The sequence below is a fragment of the Urocitellus parryii genome, chromosome 8 (genome assembly GCF_045843805.1).
Source record: "Urocitellus parryii isolate mUroPar1 chromosome 8, mUroPar1.hap1, whole genome shotgun sequence".
Classification (NCBI taxonomy): Eukaryota; Metazoa; Chordata; class Mammalia; order Rodentia; family Sciuridae; genus Urocitellus; species Urocitellus parryii.
Genome location: NC_135538.1, coordinates 119375328 through 119398946, shown reverse-complemented (window position 1 = coordinate 119398946; position 23619 = coordinate 119375328). Strand labels below are relative to the sequence as shown.

Here is a 23619-nt window from a genome sequence, read left to right as displayed (position 1 = left end):
TGGCTTAATGGTGGAGTGCTTGCCCAGCACGTGTAAGGCCCTGGGTTCGATTCTCGGCACCACATATAAATAGATAGATAGATAGATAGATAGATAGATAGATAGATAGATAAAAATAAAGATCTTGATAACTTAAAAAAGTTAAAAGAAAAAAAATTTTAAATAAGAGTGGTGGGAAATAACACCTTAATGCACTTTTCGCTATTCAGATTCTCTGGATCACATATGTTAAAGTACAGGTGTAACCCACAGAAGAACTGCTGACAGATTCTTAAAGGATAGCCTTTTGGGCCCATCCCAACACAAGGGATCCCTGTTGCCCCCTATGTCCCTTTTGCACCCTTTAACTGTAGCCTTTGCCCTCCGGCCCTGAGAGGCTCCCAGGCACTGGCCCAGTCAGCAGACACCACCAGCACAAAGCTCAGTGCACTTAACTTCTTATTCTAGATTTCTGCCTCTGGTTCCAGGCCTAGTAAACCTTCAGTGCTTTCTTAGCCCATCTACCCCTTCAGTAGGTGCTTTTGCCCTCAGTTTTTTAGTTGTATTCTGTGGGAGGGATGGTCCAAATTAATTGGCAGCTGGAAACCAAAGTACAGAGAACAATTTTATATCTTACCATCACCAACAAGGAAGAAAGCCATAAGCACCAATAATGGCCATTTAAGCAAGTATAACTTAGATATAATAAAAACAAAAAGTTCCATAGCATCTCTATATGCCATAATTAAAATGTATATCAATAAATGATGACTTGAAAATTGCATATTTAACATGTGACTATGATCCTGATGAACAAACATGAGAGTAAAGGGAATAGATCTGAATATTAAATTGAAAAACACATGCACAGTAAGTGGTTGGAAATTGGAATAGTTGAGTGGCAGTGTGAAGAGGGCTTGTGCTAAGGGTGCAGGAGCCGCAGAGGTGGCCTATGTTACACAGGGGCATGAACACTGTGTGGGCAGTAGGTGTCTCTGACATTCTGGAGAGATCCTTGCATCTTGGAGTTAGAACACCAGAATAACACACTTGCTAAAAAGGAAGGAAGTAATCTGATCACAGCAGGGCTCACTGCCTCGGTCACTGTACAATGTAAACCACACAAGAGAGCTCAGGATATGTACATGCTGTTCACATTAGGCTATAAAAGAGGAAAAGGTCTTCCTTGGAGGCTGTAGTCAAATTTTTGTGTCCTTGCTATCTTCAAATTCTTGCTGAGCAATTTCTGTGAAAGGAAAGTTCAAGATGCCCTGTGTGACTTCCTCTCAGCTCACCTCATCTCTGCCAGGCTACAGAGCAGCTGTGCTTAAAGGTTGTGAAACATTGGCACCAATGCCCCAGATGTTGTAAAGAACACTGGAAAATTACACAGAACTTGAAACCAGCACACTCATGCAGCATCTGCAAAATGCCACAGACTCTGGCTCTCATCATTGTATACATTAGATGAATACAGGTAAGTTAAATAGTGGAACTTAGGGTTTCTTGAGGCAAAGGTGAGAATCAAACACAAGCCTCACATGTGCTAGGCAAGTTCTCTACTACTGAGATCTATCACTAGCCTAATAGTGGCATTTTTAATCCAGATATTTCAAGGAAATCAAACAAGATTTTATGACATTAGTACACCAATACAGAGGCATAGCAACAAGTGAAGCATTCTCAGTGCTCAGATAGTGAGATCATTACTGGACTTGGATACACAGAGATAAATTCACAGGAATCAGAGGGGTTTTATTTTTATTGTGATAATGGCAAAGTCTTTGGAAAATAATATTTTGCAATATATCATGGTAATAATAAATTTATTAATCATAAAAACTCTGATAACTCTTGTTTTCATGTCAGTCACAAATTAGAGTTGGTTTACTCTATTCCCTGCTCTGTGTTCTCTTTGCTTTGAATAAACACCTCAGCTGGTCACAGTTCTTCACCTACTGGGTGACAAACTTGTCCCAGTCCTGTAAGTTATTACCACCTATTTGGCACTATAATGTCTTAGTCAAAAGGCCCTTCCACCAGCTTACCAAGTTAACTGCTTCAGCATGGTACAGAGTGCTTTTAGGGAAGGCAAATCCATTTATGGACCACCTGCCTATATTCCACTAAGAAGAAAAGACCTTACATACATTCCCCAGTCCCAAGTCAATCAACGTGTTTCCACATCATTGAGAAGGAGGGAAAGTGCTGCTCAGAGCAGGGCCGCACAGGCTAAGCTCCCTGAGATGCATTAGGAGCTCTCAGCAGAGGCTGACACCCCAGCTGTGTGGATCCAGCGTGGTCACTTGGTGGTCTTTGCAACCCATCCAGGACTTGCAGACTCACTTGCTCTGGGGAAGAAGGAGAACCAGTCAGTGTTCAATTGGTGGCAGAACATTGCTCTTTATTCCCTTACACCTCTCTCTCCTCAGTTCCTCAAAAACCAGACTTGGCCATTCTCTGAGGGAAGTAAATATCCTGACTTTTTTTTCTCTCTCATCCCATTTTCCTGCCTTATCAGGCTCCTCTGTGTGTCTATCGGCAACATCACCAGTCTTTGTTTCCACCATGGAAGAGAGTGAAAGGGCTTCAGGATTCAGAGTCTAGATCTGGAAGTGAGACCCAGTGCCCCCTCCTCCACAGACAGTGGGAGCCTCCCAGAGAGGGCAGCTCTTGGTTCTGCCAGGCTGGACAGGGGCTCACTCACACAGAGCCCTTCTTCCCCTTAGTTCCCAAACCTCCTCCCATGGACAGGCGAGTGGTCACCCAACAGGGCTTCCCCACTTGCAGCTCAGCATCCCTCCCTCCCAGCTGTGAGCCAGCAGCTCTTAACTGGACAGTCCACCAGGAATCCCAGGGACACCAGAAGGCCCAGCCTGGAAAAGCATGCCTGCCACATGATCTGCTACTCCCCTGCCTACAACAGCCCATGCAGAGGACACTCAGAATCACTGACCCTCTGCACCTGCCTAGGCTCTCAATCTGCACTTTTGCTTCCTCCTACCTGCACAGTCTACTCACTCCTGAGAACCCAGCTCTTCCCCGTGGGTTCCTTTTTCCTAAGGCTGCCCTGAACTCCCTATGTCCATTCCTGGCATGAAATCCTGCAGGCCACAACTCTCCCAACCCATAGGGGTCTTCTTCCCAAAGCAGATTAAAGGCCTTCTTGAGATCCTGCAGTATGGACTGCCAGCCCACACTCTAAATCCTTAAATGACAAGGTCACAATCCAGGTCTCCCACAGGGGGCACTCCTGTAGAGGGATCTCCAAGGGTGACATTTAGTGCACATTATCACATGGGCACTGGAGAACTGCCTTTCACACCATACAGCTGAAACTGGGAACGTCCTTACTGAGATTCAACATTTAAAGGAGAAATTTGCAGAAATAAGCAACAGGCCTTTCCCACTCTTCCCAGGTACTGCCCTAGTGACAGTCCCCATTTCTGACCAGAGGAAAGTAGAACTAACATTCCCCTGCTGCACCTGTCAGAGAGGCCACAGGTGGGAGCAGCAGATGGCACATAGCTGCCTACCCTACTAGACGAGTCACCTGCATGGGCCTCTGCTCTGGGGCAGTCTGCCCTATCTGTGGTGACCAACACTCCTAGGGGCTGCAATGGAAAATGGTAGATATAGGAAAAAACTGTAACTATAACTGCCCCAGAATGGGCTGGTCTCTCTCCCCAGATGGTCAAGAACATCAGCTATTCTACTGTCCATGTCATCTGCAAGGCCACTCTAGGAGGAAGACCTGTGTGGTGGTAATAGAATAGAGACTGGGAGGCTCAGTGACCCTGAAGACACACTCAGGAGACAGCTTCTGAGGAAGGACTAGAGAAACTACCCACAGAGCAGAGGTGGGGTCGGGATGCAGAGCCATGGCCTGCTCTATGCGGCCTCCAGGGACTGCACTGGTGGGGTGCTGGCCCTGTGAGTCTTTGATTATGTCAGCTGGAGAGACTGGGGGAGAGCAAGGCAGACAGGAAGGGACCAGAGGCATTACCTCTGTGGAATTCCTCTTCAGTTTCTAAGCATCCAAAGATCACAACTCATTGACTCTGTGTCCCCTTCAGGCCATGATAATCTAGTCCACACCAGCCACCATTCCCAACCCAAACCCCTGGTCAAGCCAGCAAAGTGTGAGAGAAAGAGACATGGACAGGGCAGGAGCCACAGCTACAGCCAGAAGAGGCCACAGCAGGACATTCAAGGATGTTACTGCCTGGCTTTTGGCAGGACTGAAGATTCTAACTGGAGACATGGCTCCCAACCCCCACAAATGCACAGCCTTCCAACCCCTGTTCCTGGTCACGTCCATGGCTCTCTGTGCAGCAGAAGGCATGAGGGGCCCTACATCCCAGGCAGGCCTTCACATCTACAGCCAATGACCACTTTTCTCACCTGAAGCCTCTGCAGCTGATGGCGTCTTGCTCTTCTTGCAGCAATAGACACAAACAGGAATCATAACCATCATAATCAGAAGAACAGCAACAGATAGGAAGATGGGCCATTCCTTCCAAAGTCCAACACCTGAAAACAGGATTGTTCCATTCTAGGTACCAGAACTTCAAGGCTTCTCCCTTCTCACCACCCTGGTCACTGACCAACGTGGTTGGGAACCCCAAGCTTACCACAGGACACAGGGACAGTGGTGTTCTTTCCAATGTGTACCACATGGCAGCTGAACCTCTGCTCCTGTCCTTGGGGAATCCTGGTGGACACCCAGGTCTGGTAGGTCCCATTCTCATAGGGAAAAACATCCACAGAGTCCTGGGTGTCCTGACTCAGGAGTTCCCCATCTTGAAGCCAGGTCACAGAGATATTCTGGGGATAGAAGCCACAAGCCCAACATGTCACGTTGATGGTGTCCTCAGAGGTTTCACCACAGGTCACATTCACTGTTGGTAACACTGGAGAAGAAAGGGCAGAGCTACTCAGACATGGGACCAAACCTCATGTCCCTCTCAGGGAGGGAATAGGGCTGGTCTTCTCCAATCTCTGACTCTGGCCTAAGACCTCATTGACCCCAGACCTTCTACAAGCCTGTTCTCAGCCTGGAGCCTGAGTCGTCTGACAGAAGGATGGGCTTCTGGCCTCACATTCTCACTCCACATGTTCATGTTGAGGAGAGGTTGTTACAGGGACTCTGGTATGTGAGGTCATCAGGGGTATTTTGGGGGACTCAGGGTTGTGGGGACAAGTGGGAGCTCTATGATAGCAGGCAGGCAGGCAGGTGGGGGCTCACTAGTGTCTGGCACACACACCCTCCTGACGCTATCTAGTGGTGTGACAGGACAGGCAAATCACAACTCAAACTCACACAAGGTCCCCTGGGCAGAGGCTCCAGGGGAGAGGGAGGAGCCCTTCCAGGAGACTTGATAAGTCCGAAGTTTTCCACAAAGCTCTCCCTGCACTTGGGCCCAGATGTCCTTGCTTTGAATGCCATCTGCATCCCAGGAATTCTTCACTTCCATAGCCAAGGTCTGAGCTGAGGCTGACTCCACTCTCAAGCTGCGCGTCTCTGGGTGATAGGAGAGGAAGGGCTCCCCATCATAGTAGATCATCCAGAAGCTCCTGGTGCGGTTGTCCTCTTCAATCTTGCAGCTCCAAATCTCCTGAAGGGAATGAGACCCTGCCCCCACACAACAGTCACTTCTCCATCCCCTGGCCCCTCTGCCTCCCTGCCCTCCAAGTGAAAAATTCCAGCCCACAGAGGACCTCAACCTGGCTCTCCTCAGTGTCTCCTCACTGTCAATTGCAGTGAGAAGAGACAGGTCCCTGCTCTTTGCCCCCAGCCTTCCTGGAGTAAGCTCATGTCACCCTTGCTCCCACCCACACTCACCTCCTCTCTGCTCCTGCTGGGCATTGATTTCTGCCAGGGTTGCTTTTGCTTTCTTGATGTGCTCTTTCAACTCCTGGATCTCTGTGTTCCACCTCTCAGTTCCCAAGGGTTTTTCTGCCCATGGCCCTTGGGGTTTGGGGCTTTCTTTAGAGTCACTATCATAGTGAAGGAAGAGTTGATGGTCCCAATAACCATCAGCAGAAGATTGCACTGATCCACCTTGGGACCTCACTGTGAGGTTATAGTGAAGACTGTGGGTCCCTGTGGAAGAGGAAGCAACAGATGACACTTCTTCCTGGAAACAAGTGCTCATCAATGCTCACCACAAAGACTCTGCTGTCCTGAGCACCTGAGGAGGCAGCAAACACACACAGACAAAGGGACAGAAGAAAGGTTCCCAATACAATGAAGACAGGAAAGTAGAGAGGAAGGAGAGGGGAAGTGAGGGATGGAGAAAGGGGAAATGGAGAGGGGCAGGCATGTAAGCCAGGGCCCAAGACAGGGGAAGAGGTTGCCTAAGTGTATAGGAGAGAGTTCAAGAGGAGAGGCTGGCCTGCAGGGGCAGGAGGAACAGGAGGTCCAGATGTGCACAGCAGGGAAGGCCCAGGAAGGGTGGAGGGAGGGTGGACCCATGGTCACACATGTGCAGGGGATAGGGCAGGGGGGCAGGGGGCTGAAATAGGGGTGCTGCCTCTCTGCAGACTTCTCATGGATAAGGTGAGACAGGCAGGTTGGGGAAGTGTAAGGGAGAGTTGTGGCCCCAAAAGTATTGAGCAGGGTTGTACCATAAAGGGATGTAAAGCAGTAGGTGGGTCCAAATAAAAGATCAACATCTGGAGGCCCTAAGTAGGGGAGGTAAATGGTCCTATTAGCATCTCCTGGGAAAAGGCAGTTGGCAGTATTTTCAAAGATTTGATGTATCTTTTCAATAGATGATGCTGGAAAAATTGGATTTCCACTCACAAACAATGAAGTTGGACCCTTTACTTATTCACAGATAGAAATTAACTCTGGAAACTATCAATGAGAGAGTGCTTGCCTAGCTTGTCCAAGTGCCTGGGTTCAATATGCAGATTATATACACACACATACACACACACACACACACACACACACACATAAACTCAAAATGCAAACTATAAAACTTAGAAGAAAACCCATTGGCAGCTACATATAGTGATATATGCCTGTAATCCCAGCTACTCAGGAAACTGAAGCAGATGAATGCAAGTTCAAGGTCAACTTGGGAAACTTAATCAGAGACCCTATCTCACAATAAAATTTTAAAAATGCCTGTCATGTAGCTCAGTGTTAGATTTCTTATTAGCATGTGAGAGATTATAGGTTCAATTCATATTACTAGTAATATATTTGTATATATGTATATACATATGCATACATGTATGTATATATTAGATAAACATATTTGTTAGAAAATGTATTGGCAATAATCTTCAGAAAAAAGAATTACTAATTTTCAATGATATGACACCACAAGCCCTTGTCAGACACTATAGAAAACAATTGATAAATTTGACCCATCAAAATAATTAACATAAAATCATCTGAACACCAAAGCATACCCACAGAAATGGTGACCTGCAGAATGGGGTAAAAATATTTGCAATACTTGAGCTGGGGTAGAAATCCTCAGCTGTAGAGCACTTGCCTAGTATGTGCAAGAGCCTGGGATTGATCCCAGTTCCAAAAACAAGCAAGCAGAAAAGGATCTTGACAACTCAAAAATAATATAAAAGTTGAATCTATTCAGAATTGGGCAAAATATCTCTACAGCCAGTTCCCTGGTATATATACAAATACCTAAGAAGCACATGAACAGATACTCAACATCAGCAGTCATTAGGGAAATGAAAATAAAAGCACAATAAGACTCCATGTTGTACACATGAGGATGGCTACCATTTAGAAAAAAATAATGTGGAATGAACAATTTCACAAATACATAGAAAATTGCAGCACAGGTGAATTGCTTACCTATGCATACAATGGTGCAGCTGCTATGAAAATAGTAAGGGGGTCCCTCCAAATGCTCAAAAGATACTTTCTGTATAATCCAGTTACTGTATTTCTGGGCTTAAACACAACAGTAGTGAAGGCAGGTGAATGCAGAGATGTGCACACCCACATTAATAAAAGCATTGTTTCAAAAAGCCAAAAGATATAAGTAACCCAAGTACCCATCAACTGAGGAACACCTCATCAAAATGTGGCTTATATGCCAAAGGAATATTACTCTGAATTAAAAAGGAAGGGCATTCTGTTAGTTGTTGCACTATGGATGATCTTGAGGTTACTATACAAAGTGTATAAAGGAAGAGGGACAAGTTGCACAACCTGGGGGAGGCCCTTCACAGTGGAAAGGCTGGAGTGGAGCAGGTCACACCCAAAAAGAACATCAGGTTAAGAAAACATAGGGGCCGGGGGTGTTACTCAGAGGTGGAGTGCATGGTTGAGGCCAGGTTCAATGCCCAGCACAAAGAAATGAACAACAAATAAAAAAACATCACAGGACGAAAGTGGTGATGGGAGAGGCCATAGTTGGGGAACACCAGGACCAACCAAGTACCAAAACACAGATTTGGACACATGGTTAAGGAAGCCAAAGCCCTCTAAGGTAAAGGAACCCCAAAAAGGAGGGAGAAGGGCAAAGAGCAGGAGGACCAAGAGCCTTTTCTAATATGGATGGGAAGGGGAGGAGGGAAGGGCAAGAGAGATTAGTAGCCTGGTCAAGGAATGACTAGGGGTGGGGGTTGAACACAGCATAGAGGTGACCCTAGGAGAACCGGGGTTAGGGGGAAGACAGGGGTGTTGCTCTGGATGAAGGCAGATGAGAGTGGCTATAGATTGCAAAGGTCCCACCAGAGGAGGCTTGTGACAGGTGGAAGTTGGTGAGGGCTCCAGGCAGGGAGGCAGGGGTGGTGAGGAAAAGGTCCCACAGCAGAGAGGTGCAGAGGGACCAGGGAGAGACAAAGTCCAGCACCTGTAGGGTGGAGAGTAGAGGTATAAAAAGGGCAAGGGTTGGATAAAGAAGTGGGCAAGAGACCATCAGGAGGAAGATGCCCACACTGGGAGAAAGAGGGCATGATGCTGAGAACAGCAAGGAGGTCAAGGTGTCCTGCACTGTGCTCAGAGCCAATGACTGTCAGCACCAAGACTCCTGCTGGGAGGGCTCGGAGCAGTGGGATGAAGAGAAGACCCAAGGACAGAAGGATCCACCAGAAACAAGGTCATCAGGCTGGGAGTGGAGCTCAGTGGCAGAGCAGTTGCCTGGCATACTTGAGGTCATGGGTTTAATCTCAGCACCACAGAAAAAGAAAAAGGAAAAGGAAAAAACAAAACCAGTTGGGTTTATCAAATTTCTAATTTCATTCAACAAAGAAATGGGAAAAAATTTCTAGAATTCATGTGGAACCACAAAAGACCCTGCTGTGGTTTAGATATGAGGTGTCCCCCAAAAACTCATGTGCGAGATAATACAAGAAAGTTTAGATGTGAAATGACTTGGTTATGAGAGTCTTAACCTAACTAGTATTAATCCCAGGTAGGAGCTACAGAGTGGTAACTGTAGGAAGGTAGGTTGTGGCTAGGTAAGGTGGGTCATTGGCAGTATGCCTTTGGGGTATATATTTTGTGTAGTTGGGTGGAGCTCACTCTCTCAGCTTCCTGGTTAAATGTCCTGAGCTGTTTTCCTCCAACTCACTCCTCTGCCATGATGTCCTGCCTTATTTAGGGCCCCAAGGAATGGAGTCAGCCATCTATGGATAGTGACCTCTGAAACTGCAAGTCCCCAAGTAAATTTTTCCTCCTCTAAAATTGTTCTGGTCAGGTCTTTTGTTCACAGCAATCAAAAAGGTGACAAAAATAGACCCCCCCCCCAAATCAAAACTGTATTGGTCAAAAAGGACAATGCTGGGAATATCATAAAACCAGATTTAAAAAATAGATTTTAAAACTACAATAAATAAAACATCATGGTATTGGCAAGAAAACAAACATGACGACCAATGGAAAGGAACTCAGAAATAAACCCACACATGTAGAGTGAATGCATTCTTGACAAAGGTGCCAACTGTTCAGAATATGAAATTGGTATCTCAATAAAAGCTGTTGAAAAAAACAAGCTATTCACAAACATAAGAATGGAAATGGACCTTCATATAAGCCCTTATATGAGAATCAAACTCAAAGTGCATAAAAGATTTAAATGTAAGTCCTGAAGCAGGGTATGGTAGAGCAGGCCTGAGTTCTAGTTATGTGGTAGGTCAAAGCAGGATGAGCACATGAGTTCAAGACCATCCTGAGAAAAAGAGGAAAAACGCTTACCAAAACACACACACACACACACACACACACACACACACACACACACACACCAACTGAAACTACAAAGCTACCAGAAGAAAACACAGGAGCAAAGTCCCTGACATTGGTCTGCATAGAACTTTCTTGGATATGATCCTCAAAGCACAGGCAACAAAAGGAAAAATATACCAACAGAAAAGCATTCAACCAAAGTGCTTCTGCCCCCAAAAGAAAATAATTAAGAAGTGGAAAGAAACTCACACACTGGAAGAAAGCATTTGCAAATCATACATCAGATAAGGGCTACTCCCCAAAATATACAAGGAACACAAAGTTCCCCATAACAAAACAACAAGCAACCCTATTTAAAAATTGCCAAAGAAGTGAGATTCAAGATGGTGCATTAGAGGATGTCTGCATTTCCACTTTCTCTGGGACTTGGGATGCAAACAGTAGGTGTACTGCTTTTCAGAGTTAGGCAAAAGAGGAAATTCACTGAAATTCAATATTAGACAGTCAGAGGCTATTCAAGACTCAGAAATCCTTGTGCATTGAACAAAAAGTAAAAATACATTGGGACCAACTTGGTTGTGGCAGTGGCACTGGCTCACCACAGAGAGGAGGAAAGACACAGAGAAAAACACACTTGGCACAGAAAAACCTGTAGATCAGAAAAACAGCATGTATTTAACTGATCCACTGGCCACACAGTGAACAGGAGTTTGAAAAGAGTTCTCTGGCAAGCAGACAGCTGAGACAGGAACCATTCTGAGGAGGCCATGCTGCGCCTTCCTGCTTCCAGAGCCCCGGAGATCCTAACAAATATCTCTATACTGTCCAGATGAGTACCCACAGTGTGGCCTGGGTTGTACCTAGAACAATGAGTGAAACAGGCACACACAACACTGTGTGTGTCGGGTGGTGGGGGGGGCGGGGACTTCAAGTCAGAAATACTGCGAGAATTGCAACTCACTGTCCCATTCAGTCTGGTGGCTCATGTGACCTCCCTGAAGAGGGTTGGGAATCTGAAGGAGGGCATGAGCACACACAGGGACTAACCCTGGGAAGGCCATATTTGTGGGCAGCTGAGTGTGTGACACCTGTGTAGGGTTGGCTCTTCTGCCCCTCAAGTTCTTGGGAGGCTCCAGAGATCCAGACTCCCAGCAGAGATCTGCATCTGCCTGGACATAAGGTGTGTTGATCTAATCTCTCCAGAGCAAATACCATCCAACCAAGTTCCAAAGGCTTCAAGCCACAGCCACCAGATCTCCCCAATTGGAACTCTGTAGCAGGCTAGACTCTAGGAGTGCATCAATCTGGTCTGTGAGAGAAAACTCCTGTCATCAGTCCTTCCCATTCCATCACCCCTTACACTGGTAAGAAGCTGAGAGCTATTTCAACCAGCTTCAGGTTTAGACCATTCCTGTTGGCAACTTTTGAGAGCAATAGAAAAAGAGGAAGGGGTTAACAACTCCCAGAGCTTGGTCTCCATCTCTCATATAGCCCAAAAGAGGAAAATTGTTTTACTTATCATAAAATGTTGTATCCTTTTTTGGTGTTTTTATTGTGCTGAATATTTCATAAATATATATACCTATACATATTGGTTTACATTTTTTTCTCATTTTTAGCATTTTTTAACACTACTTATTTTCCCTTGTCTTTGAGAACTAAAATGTTATTTTTTTATATTTTGGTTTTGTTTTATTTTAATTTCTTTATTTCCCTTGTTCTCTTTTTCTCCTTTCTTTTCCCACTAACAGCCAAATTCTCTTTCTCTCTCCCTTTACTTTTCTATTTTCTGGCATCCCTCTTTACAGCCATCACTTGCTACATCTCTTCTGTTTTCACTCTGTTTACATTTTGAACATTCTAAACTTTCCTTTACTATCCTATTTTCTTCTCTCTCTCTCTCTCTCTCTCTCTCTCTCTCTCTCTGGAATTGGAGCTTGAACTCAGGGGCACTCAACCACTGAGACACATCCTTAGTGCTTTTTTTGGGGGGGGGGGGTTTATTTAGAGTCAGGGTCTCTCAGGGTTGCTTAGAGCCTCACCATTGCTAAGCCTGGATTTGAACTCACCATCCTCCTGCCTCAGCCTCCCGAGACACTGGGATTATAAGCCTGCACCACCACACCCATATTCTTCTTTCTTCCGAAAAGCATTTTCACCATCTCTTAGAATGCCTAATTAATATAACTCCTGCTCACATTATTCATGTTGTTGCAAGGATTAGTTCTGTGGCTGGTATTGTTGATACCCATTGTTTATTTACTACTGGATCTAGGTCATGGCTATTTATGTTTTTGCTATTGGCAACTGCTGACCCCACTATTCCTAATTTTGTAGTATTAGTGTTGTAAATGTGCACTTTTAGTATTAGTTTTAATGCTGTGCATTATTTGTTTCAGTGGTTGAGACTTTTGTTTTCCCTTTTTCTGTGAAGTGCTGGGAATCTACAGGGACACTACAGGTCACAGGGTAGACACTCTGCTGCTGAAATAAACCAGCAATGAGACTACATAACTTGCACACGCAAAAATTAACCACACATACTTCAGCAAAATTAACCACACAAAGAATAAAAGAGAAAAAAATACACCTAAACACCAATGCTATGTGGGAATGGCTAGGGGGGCCCTTGGGTCCCACTCCTGGACATCCACTTCTACTGCAAAAAAGAGAGAGAATGAACACAAAGGCTGTGGATACCACTCTGCAGAGGGTTCTCAGTTGAGAGTGCTCTAGAACACTGTGGTAAGAGAAGGCTATGGCCTAAAAAGGCCCACACATAACAGCAAAAGAGAAATCTATCCTAACAGATGCATAAAACCCAACATAGGAATAAAAGAGTCATGAAAACCAAGCTAAGACAACACCTGCTAAAGTTCATAATTCACCAGAAAATAACTAAAGATATTCAAGTGGGTGAAATATCAGAAAAGAATTCAAAAGAATGATTATAAAAACGATGCATGAATTTCAAGACAACACAGGAAAACCACTGAATGAATTAAGAAAGTCAGTGAAGAGTATGAAAGAGAAGTTCAATAAGGAGATAGAGATATTGAAAAGGAACCAAACAGAAATCTTGGTTCACAATAAGTCAATTAAAATCTTCAGTTGAAAGTCTCTTTAATAGAGTAGGTCATGCTAAAAACAAAATCTCAAAGCTCGAAGAGAAAATGTCAGGCCTTGAACATTCAGACAATATTACAGAGACTAAGTAAGGTGGCCAGAATATATAAGAACTTTGGGACAACACTGAGAGACCAAATTTAAGAATCCTTGGTATTGAAGAGAGTTATGGGAGACAGGCTAATGGCATAGATAACCTCTTCAGGGAAATAATAGAAAAATTTCCAAACCTTGAGAATGAGGGGCCATCCAATACAGGAGGTATTGAAACCCCAAACAGACAACATCAAAAAAGAACCTCTACAGAACATATAATTAAAATGCTTAACATACAGAGCAAGGAAAAAATGGTAAAAGCCTCTGAGAAGAATGTCAGGTCACATTTTAAAAGCAATTCAATCAGAATTACATCTGGTTTCTCAGCACAAACTCGAAAATCCAGGAGGGCTTTGAATGATGTGTTCCAAGCCCAGAAAGAAAATAACTGTCAGGAAGATGGCTATATATAGCAAAGCTCTCCTTCAGAATCTAAGTGGAAAGGAAAACTTTTCAAAATGAGCAAAAAAAAAAAAAAATAGAATTTATGAGTCCTCTGCTAGTTATTTTTGAGCCAATAATTCACACAGAAGAAATAAAAAACAACCCCAGAGTTCAAAAATGGACAAGTCTCATTTGAAGTGTCCCTACACAAATGAGAAACAGGACAAATTAAACATTAGAAATAAATCAAAATGGGGGCTAGGACTGTGGCTCAGCGGTATCGCACTTGCATGGCATGTGTGAGGCACTAGGTTCTATTCTCATCACCACGTATAAGTAAATCAAATAAAGATCTATCAACAACTAAGAAAAATTTTTTTAAAAAAGAAAGATATCAAAATGCCAGGAATTTATAGACACCTCTCTGTAATAACATCAAATGTAAATGATCTCACCTCTCCAATTAATTACACAGGCTGGCAGGATGGACTAAAAAACAAGACTCAACTGTATGTTGTTGTAAGAGGCTCATCCTCTAGATAAAGAGAACCACAGGTTGAAAGTGAAAGGATGGAAATGGATAGACCATGAAAATGAAGTCCCCCCCAAATCATGAGTTTACACTCTCACACCCAACAAAGCAGACTTCAAGACAAAATTAATCACAAGAGACAAAGGTCACTTCCTAATGGTAAAGAGAACAACAAAGATAATAGTAAAGAGAACAACCCAACAAGAAGATTTAACTATAATGAACAGTTAAAACCAGGGCTGGGGTTGTGGCTCAGTGGTAGAGCAATTGCCTAGCATGTGTGAGGTACTCGGTTTGATTCTCAGCACCACATATAAATAAATGAATAAAATAAAGGTCCACCAACATCTAAAAAATATTTTTTAAAAAGTTAAAACCCCAAAAAAAAAAAAAAAGTTAAAACCCAAAAGGTGGTGTACCTAATTATATAAAACAGTCACTACTCACATGAAAGACTCAGATAGATCCTGGTATAATAATACTGGTTGATTTTAACACACCTCTCTCATCAGTAGATGGGTCATCCAGACATAAATTTAGTAAAGAGTTTTATAATGAAAAAAATATTATAAATCAAATAGACTTAACAGATTCTAGAGACTATTTCATCCAACTGCAGCCAAGTACATTCTTCTCAGATGCCCATGGACCTTTCCCATAAACAGATCATATATTAGGCCACAAAGCAACCCATACCAAATTTTAAAAATTGATACAATTCCTTGCATCTTAACTGATCATAATGGAATGAAATTAGAAATCAACCCCAAAAAATACCTTCAGAACCTATAAAAACATTTGGAGACTGAACAATACACTTTTGAATAATTAATGAGTAATAGAAAAAATCAAGAGAGAAACAAAAACAGTGATACAACATACCAGAACCTTAGCAACACTATGAATTAAGACACAAGTTTATAACTGTGACTGCCTATATTAGAAAATTAGAAGATCCCCGTTAAACAAAGGAGGCATCTCAAAATCCTTGAAAAACAAGAACAAACCAATTCCAAAACCAGTAGAAGGGAGTAAATAATTAAGCTCAGAAGGGAAACTGATGAAATAGAGAATACAGAAACAATAAAAAGGATCAATGACATGAAAAATTGATTTGTTGAAAAGATAAAGAAGATTAATAAGCCCTTAGCTGAACTACCAAGAAAAAGATAGAAGACCCAAATTAATCAAATTAGAAATGAAAAAGGAGAAATCACTACAGATATTACAGAAATCCAGAGAATTATAAGGGACAGTTTTGAAAACTTATACTCCAATACATTGGAAAACATATAATAAATGGATACATTTCTAGAAACATTTCTAGAATGACCTGCCAAAATCCAATCAAAAGACATAGAAAACTTATATAGACCAATAACTAGAAAGGAGATAGAAGCAGTAACAAAAAGCCTTCTGTTATTGTTTAAATACGAGATGTCCTTCAAAGCTTCGGGGGAATGGGAGTGGGGGATCATCTTTATACCTAAGAATAGTTCAAACCAAGGGGTAAAAAAAAAACCTCTACAATGAAGAAAGAAATTGAAGACACAGAAAATGATGAGACCTCCCATGCTCACAGATAGGAAGAATGAATATTGCTAAAATGAACATAAAACCAAAGGCAAGACACAGACTCAATGCAATCCCCATGAAAGTACCAAAGACATTTTTTTTCACAGAATTAGAGAAAAGTTTTATTGTGTAGTTAGAAGATTGAAAGATCCAGAACAGCCAAAGGAATTCTGAGCCCAAAAAGCAATGCTGGAGGCATTACAACACCTGACTTCAAATTGTGCTACAGAGCAATAGTGACAAAAAATGCATGGTACTTAGCATAAAAACAGATACTTATACCAATGGTACACAACAGGAGACACAGAAAGAAACCCACACAGATACAGTCATCCGATCCTTGAAAAAGGTGCTAAAACACACATTGGAGAAAAGACAACCCTGTAAACAAATGATGCTGAAAAACAGGCTATGCCTATGTGGAAGATTGGGAGGTGGCGTTTATCTCTTACAGTGCACAAGTCAACTCAAAATAGATCAAAGATCAAAAATGGGAATTAGACAAGAAACTATGCAACTCCTACAAGAAAAAAGAGGTTCAACACTTCACCCAGATTCAAGTGATGACTTTCTCAACAGGATACTTAAAGCTCGGAAAATGATGCCCAGAGTTAATAAATGGGATGGCATCAGATGAAAAAGCTTCTGTACAATAAATAAAACAATTAAGAATATGAAATTAACAAAATAAACTGAAATTGGCTGCTATATTTTATATAAATGTTTCTGCAAAAGCCCATTTTTTGGATACTAATGTTTGACATGGTTAATTCTTATTAAGTTATTGGACTTCTTTGTTGTTAATTATGCAAATAGATAATTTTTAATTTTCCACAAGTAAAATTTCACTATTAGTGGTTTGAAATTGATGATAAGCAAACCAATTTGATATAACATATGAATATTTTCCATTGTATTATAACACTATACACTTTCTTGACAGTTAAATTTTTAAAAATGTTTTTATAGCATGTATTGTATATGTTTATAGTATATGTAGTAAATAAAAATATGGCCAAATGTAAAAAATCAAAACTACACTGAGATTTCATTTGACTCCAGTTTGAATGGCAGCCATTATGAATACAGAAAATAAGAAATACTGGCAAAGATGTGGATAAAGAACAACAATGTTAGTTCATTTGTAAATTAGTAAAACCACTATGGAAATCAATATGGAAGTTCCTCAGTAAAATAGGAATGGAGGGGCTGGAGATGTGGCTCAGCGGTAGCGCGCTCGCCCGACGTGCGTGCGGCCCGGGTTCGATCCTCAGCACCACATACCAACAAAGATGTTGTGTCCGCCGAGAACTAAAAAATAAATATTAAAAATTCTCTCTCTCTCTCTCTCTCTCTCTCTCTCTCTCTCTCTCTCTCTCTCTCACTCTCTCTTTAAAAAAAAAAAAAAAAAAAAAAAATAGGAATGGAACCACCATCCAGCTGTACCACTCCTCTATATTTGTACTACAGAATCAAAGTCGTCATACTGTCATGATACATGCAAATTCATGTTTATAGAAGCACAAATCACAGTAGCCTCAATAGGGTACCAGCCTAGATTTCCATCACTGGATGAACGGAAAAAGAAAATATGGTATATATAAATGATGGAGTTTTACTTAGCCAAAGGAAGAATAAAATTTTTCCATTTTCAGGAAAATGGATGAAACTTTGACAATATTATGTTCAGTGAATTAACTCCAACTCAGAAAGTCAAGGGTCATATGTTTTCTCTCTTATGTGGAAGCTAGAGAAGACAAACCAAAAGAAAGCTAGGAGGGTCTCATGAAAATTAAAAGGAAGATCACTAGAGTAGAGGAAAGGAATCAGGGGAGGGAGAAGGAGATGGAAAGAGAAAATACTGGGGAATGATATTAGACAATTACATAGTTATATTGTGTACATGTATGTATATGCAAAAACAAACTCCACCATTAAGTACAACTATCATATCAATAAAAAAATAGAAAACAAAAAATGGACAAAGAGCCAGGCACTATGGTGCATGTCTGTAATCCCAGCTACTAGGGAGACTGAGGTAGGAGAATTCCTTGAGCCAAGGAGTTTAATGCCAGCCTGGGAAACGGCAGCAGACCCACCTCAAAAACAAAACAAAACAAGACAAAAACAAAAGAACAATACATTGGGGCAAATACATAGGAAAAATACTAATCACTCTTAATAACAATAGCAACAACAAAAAAGTAATTAGGGCTGAGGGTGAAGCTCAGGAATAAAGGGATTGCCCAGCAGACACAAGACCCTGAGATCAATCTCCAATATATTTATCTTTAAAAGTCCTGAAAAAACAAGAAATTGTGTTATTTGTGACAATAAAGATGAACCTAGAGGACATTAAATGAGAATAAAACAGACACAAAATTATATCACTTATATGTGGAGACTGGGGCAGACAGGAGGGGTGCTGGTTAGCACAGGTAGAGAGTAGACAGAGGAGGGGAGACACTGATCAAGGAATACAAAGTTTCAATTAGAAAGGAGGAATATATTCTATGCAGTTCTATAGCACATCAAGATGATTACACTAAATAATAATGTAGAGTATGTTGCAAAATAGATCAAAGAGAGGATTTTAAATAATCTGACCACAAGGAAATGATAAATATTTGAGGTGATGGATATGCTAATTACTCTGATTTGATCATTAAAAAATGTGTATATGTATCAAAATTTCACATTGCATCCCATAAAAAGAAAAGAAAACTTGAAAAAAAAAACCCACTCCAACTAAAAATCTTTTTTTTTTTTTAACAGCAAAATACAGGCCTGGGAAGGGTGGGTGGGCAGGGAGTGGTTACAGCAGCATTAGGTATAGCTACTCTAGGCAATGACTAACAGGGAAGGAGAAAGGATCTAGTGGGGAGGGTGAGAAGATGAGGGGCAGACACCTTAGAAGTAGATCAGAGAACTGCAGGCAGGAGGGGAGAGCAGGAAGGGGGAGGGCACCAGGACAGACAGGGTGGGGTGAGTGAGTCATGCAGCTGAGGAGGCTTGGAGAAATCCAGTGAGAACAGGGGAGTTATAGGGTAAGGGGAGGTATAAGGGGGGAGAAGACCCCCCTCCCTTAGGCAGCAGGAGGCCAGGGGACCTTGAGGGTGGAGAAGAGAGAAGTCACTGGAACAATCTCTTGGCCCAGAAGTCCTCAGCTTCTAACCTCCCTCACTTGAGTGTTTGGAGTAGTCAGTACCCACAGCGACAGGAAAGACAGTGGGAGGCTGGGATGGCCCTACAAGCTCCTGGCAGGAAGAAAGGAAGACCCCTAACTCCAGGTACTGAAGACTCAGGTGAGAACACGCAGCTGACTCTGGAAACTGCCCCCCCCACCCCCGCAGGGGGAAGTGGTTCCACGAAAGGCAGACCTCCAAGAGTCCTTGAATATCTCTCAAAGAGTAAAGCAGGAGGCAGACCTGGGGACTAAGGCATCCTAAGAACCGAGATGTTCCAAAAGGAAGCACAAGGCTCAGAGCAGAGGGAGGGAAGCCAGTTAAGGCACAGATCCACTTGCGGAAGGTGATGAGGAATGCGCCCTGAAAAGCGGAGTTGAGGTTTTGTGGAAATAGGCCGCTTCCAGCTCCGGACCCCTCCTTAACCCCCCAGAGTCCGCCAAGTGGGCTCCACACTCCTTGGAAGCCGCTGGACGCCCTGGCTCTCTCAAGCATTTCCCGCTCTGAAGACCCCAGTGAGCGCACTCACCAGCGGCTGTATCCAAAGATGCACAGATGGCGGCTCCTGCCAGGAGCAGCATGACAGGCTTCAGCCTCATAGCGCGCGACTTTCCCGCCCTCCCAGCTGACCTGCAGGACTAGCCTCAAAGTTCCCGGGAAGAGAGGCACAGGTGAATTACCTCTCAAGGGGCGTGGCTCAATAAGCACTCACCCAATGAGGACATACCTCTGACTCTAACCAATCAGGAGCAGAGAGGGAGGAGCTATGCTTAAAGTGGAAATTCCCTGCAAGCACAAGGCCAAGCTAAACCTTTCCAAAGACTCTGGGAACTATCCACCAAGTCCCTACAGCCTCAAGGTCCAGAAAAGCGCCTGTGATTTAGGATTTCCCAGGTAACTTAGACGTGAAGGTAAGGGCTGCTAGGTGAATGCTTGAGGGTCAGATTCTGAGCAACTGCCATGGCCCAACCTTAGAAACACTGCCACATCACTGGGAACCTAGTGGAATCCCGCCCACAGAGAAACATGGGTCTCCCCAAGCTCCTGTAGCACATTACCCCATATGGTCAGCTCTAGCTTGTTCCTTCCATGGCACACTTCCGGAAGAGCCAAGCCTTGTTACTCTCCCAGTATACTGCCCTCAATCAAGTACATTCACCAATAACCAGATTACAAGAACTCTTTGTAAGAATTCAGCCTCCTCTACTCCCAGAAGCCCCTTCAGCACTACATCACTCAGGCTCCAAACTCCCTAAGAGGCTACAGCCAGTCTAATCTGCTCCTTCTCCTGCCATTGACTCCAAGAACCAACCAGGTCTCCTTTCCCCTGGCCACATCCTGTAACTGCCCTAGCTATCCCACAGCAATGCATGAGCCCCATCAGACTGCTCTCCATGGGCCAATCCAACACCAACCAGACTCCCTTTGCCAGCCCACCTTAAGGCATATGCATCTCTGGGCCCATTTGACTCTCAAATCAGACAAATCTATAAGCCCACTCTACACATCTCCAACCATTACAGACCCACCCCCTTTCCCTACTTCACTTAACTGCATCACCACCCTTGGTCACTTCTAATTGGCCCTTACCTCTGCCTGTATGGCTTCTCCAGTCAGCTCCTGAAACCCTTTTACAGCTTCACAGAAACTACCTTAGTCCAGACTTTCATCTACCTTCATCCAGGAATACTGCAAATGCTTCTTCCTAAATATTGAGCCTACCTCCAGTTGTCACCATAATGCCTCAAGCCAATCCACAGCTGCTGCATCTGCTGATTTTAACACAGGATGCCTCTACTCTCCCAACAAAGCCCACAGGTTCCACAATCTGCTGTCTAGCATCACCCTCTCCCCCCATTTCCTTGGTGATATCTCCCCTAGGCTGAGGTCAAAACAGACTCCCCTGGTCTCCTTACCCTGTCTGAACAGGATGCTACTGCTAAGCAATCTCCCTGGCAACTGCTCCTGCTTGCTTTCCAGCCATCAGACCTGACTACATCCTTAAAATAATCCCATGAAGACAGTGGTGATGGTGGTACAACCGCATGACTGTACCAAAAACCACTGAATTGCACTCTTTCAAAGTCTGACTTCTGGTAAATGAATTATATCTCAGTACTAACAACAATAAATATGCTTACCAGACAGCTGTTTCTGCTGGAAGTTTGCCTTGTCCCCAACACACATTTCTTGGTCTTTGGAACATGGAGTCAGTTGTTCTGTACCTTGGCTGCTTAGGAGAACCACTTGGAGAGTCCTTAATATTCTTGTGCCCAGACCACGTCCAAAACATATTCAATAGGTAAAGCTAGGTGGGAAGTAGGCTGCAGTGTATTTTAAAATTCTTTTAGTGCTGTAAATATGTAGGAAAGTTTCATAACCAGGGTTCTGGCCCATGATGGTCCTAGCTGTGCCTTGCCTTGAATCCCTCTTACCATCCATGACATCCCCCTGGACTGCAGACAACTCCAGGATCAGAAATTGTTCATTTCATCTTTGTTGCCCCTAAAATGCCTTTATAAAAATGAACTCTACCTACCCTTCCTAACTATTCCCTAAGGCCCTCCTCTAGACTTTTTCTGTGGGTGGAAAGGCCATTCATGGAGATGTTTTAGCAAGCTCTTAGACTTACTTTCCTTTTTATTAACAATCAAATTTTTTGTTTTGTTTGTTTTTAAGCACAAAAGGGGTTGAAGGATTAGGGTCCAGTCTTCTTCCTGAGAGGCTATTTTCATTAGTGAAGGTCCCCAAGGTGGTGGTGATGCAGAGTGGGAGAGGGAACACAGCTCTCCTGACAGCTGGTCCCAAACCCTTTCCTCCCTGTTGTCTACCCTCCTTCCAGGACTTCTTAGGTGTGGCAGCTCCAACAATCTGTCTTATTCTGCTTATTCCCCCAAAAGACTGACTGCCTTAATAATTACATGCTAGTTTTGCTCCGGGACATTTACATATGACAGCAAAGAGTGAGCCTCAGAGGAGGCCCTGCAGGTCTTGGGCTCAGGATTTGGGGCTCTGCAGGAACTAGGCCTGGCTGCCCCTTCCTCTCCAAGACTTTCAGGTAGTCTTCTGTGCAAATAGCTTCTGCACCTCCCCTGCCCCCATGCCCCCTTCTTCTGAGTCACTAAACACCCTCCACTCTCCCCTTAGGGCCCCTGGACTCACAAGAATACCGGGGCTTTCTCCGTGCTGACCCGCTGACCTTGGGCGCCACTGCTCAGTTTTTGAATAGAAACAGAAACCACCCAGCTCTAATTTACATAAGCCAGGGCGCGCTCTCTTGCCCTAGTTGGGCTGCAATTTGTGGCGCGAGACTTTACTGGGATTGCAGAAGATCACAAGTCACGCCCACTTTGGCCCAAAGAAAATAAAAATTGTTGGTTGATATAAACGCAGATTGAAGGTGCTTATGGGCGCCTGGCGGGAGGCTAGCGAGCTGCATCTGCGTTTGGGGTTCTCTGGCTGCTGGCCTGTGAGAATGCAGACCCCGCGGCTGGCTATGTCCATGTAGTGAAGTGGGATGTGCAGTGGGTCACAGTCCATCCATCATCTACCCGGATTTCGCCTGTGGGTACCGATTTTAGCTTCTCCCATCTCCTCCCTCTGGGGGATGGCCTTTGGGTTCTAGGATCAGAAAACACTTCCTAGGGCTCCTTGCCCGCCAGGATTCAAATTCCCGCCTCAGCGTGGTACTGATTCCTCCAGATTACAGGGTGGAGGGGACCAATTCCAAGAAAAATCCTCTCAACGGACCACAAGGGGGCGCCGCTACGGTGCTCTTGGATCCTCCCTGAGCAGCCAAGGAGAGGGCTGGGTGTCAGAGGGTAATGAGGAAGTTTCTGAGCACCTTGAACTGCACAGGTGTCCAGGTCCTGGATGTAGCAGAGACTGAAGGAGAGGAGAGCTCATGAGGCCTTGTGCCCTGCCTGAGGGAATTGTCTCCTCTCTGCCACCCCTTCCACCAGCTCATGACAGCAACATCCCAGAAAGCTGAAAAATAGAATTTTTTTCCTCTGCTCCTATGCTTTCCAGTGCTCCTTCTTTATTATACATATGTGGTTCTGAGGATCGAACCCAGTACCTCATGCATGCTAGGTGAGCACTCTTCCACTGAGCCACAACCCCAGCCTCCAGTGCTCCTTCTTAATGCAGCAAGTATGATAGTATTTGCATAACTTTTTCTCAGGTGAGATACATGAAAAATTGATGACATGTTCATCTGTGGCAAGGTCCCTGAAACCCTGGGGCCTGGGGCTTGAATAAAATTTCCCAAGGGCTAGGGATATAGCTCAGTTGGTAGAGTGCTTGCTTTGCATGCACAAGGCCCTGGGTTCAATCCCCAGCACCACATACACACACACACACACACACACACCACAAAAAAAAAAAAAAAAAAAAAAAAAGAAAGAAAGAAAGAAAAGAAAGGTGAATAAAACTTCCCCTGTACTTCCTCTGGAAATTCTTGAAGGATCTTTCAAAGTACGTTACCTAAACATCTCTGTCATTTGCAAGAACTTATCTCAAAAGCATTGCAGGTTGAATGGATGAATAAATGTCCACAGAGA

At 43.7% G+C, this 23619-nt stretch overlaps 1 protein-coding gene across 2 annotated transcripts; it reads right to left on the bottom strand.

Annotated features, from left to right (window-relative positions):
• Positions 1-1771: 1771 nt before the first annotated feature.
• LOC144256636 (MHC class I polypeptide-related sequence B-like) lies at positions 1772-22289 on the bottom strand. 2 transcript variants are annotated; one of them, XM_077801990.1, is made up of 7 exons: positions 22220-22289; positions 21199-21381; positions 5825-6085; positions 5303-5614; positions 4614-4892; positions 4384-4512; positions 1772-2330 (listed from the first exon to the last, which is right to left on the bottom strand). In XM_077801990.1, the coding sequence occupies exons 2-7, from the start codon at positions 21242-21244 to the stop codon at positions 2212-2214; spliced, it is 1146 nt and encodes a 381-aa protein (XP_077658116.1). In that variant the 5' UTR covers positions 21245-21381; positions 22220-22289; the 3' UTR covers positions 1772-2211. The 2 variants fall into 2 exon arrangements, with proteins under 2 accessions (XP_077658116.1, XP_077658117.1); XM_077801991.1 differs by having other exon boundaries at positions 21199-21365; positions 22220-22254.
• Between the last annotated feature and the right edge of the window lie 1330 nt (positions 22290-23619).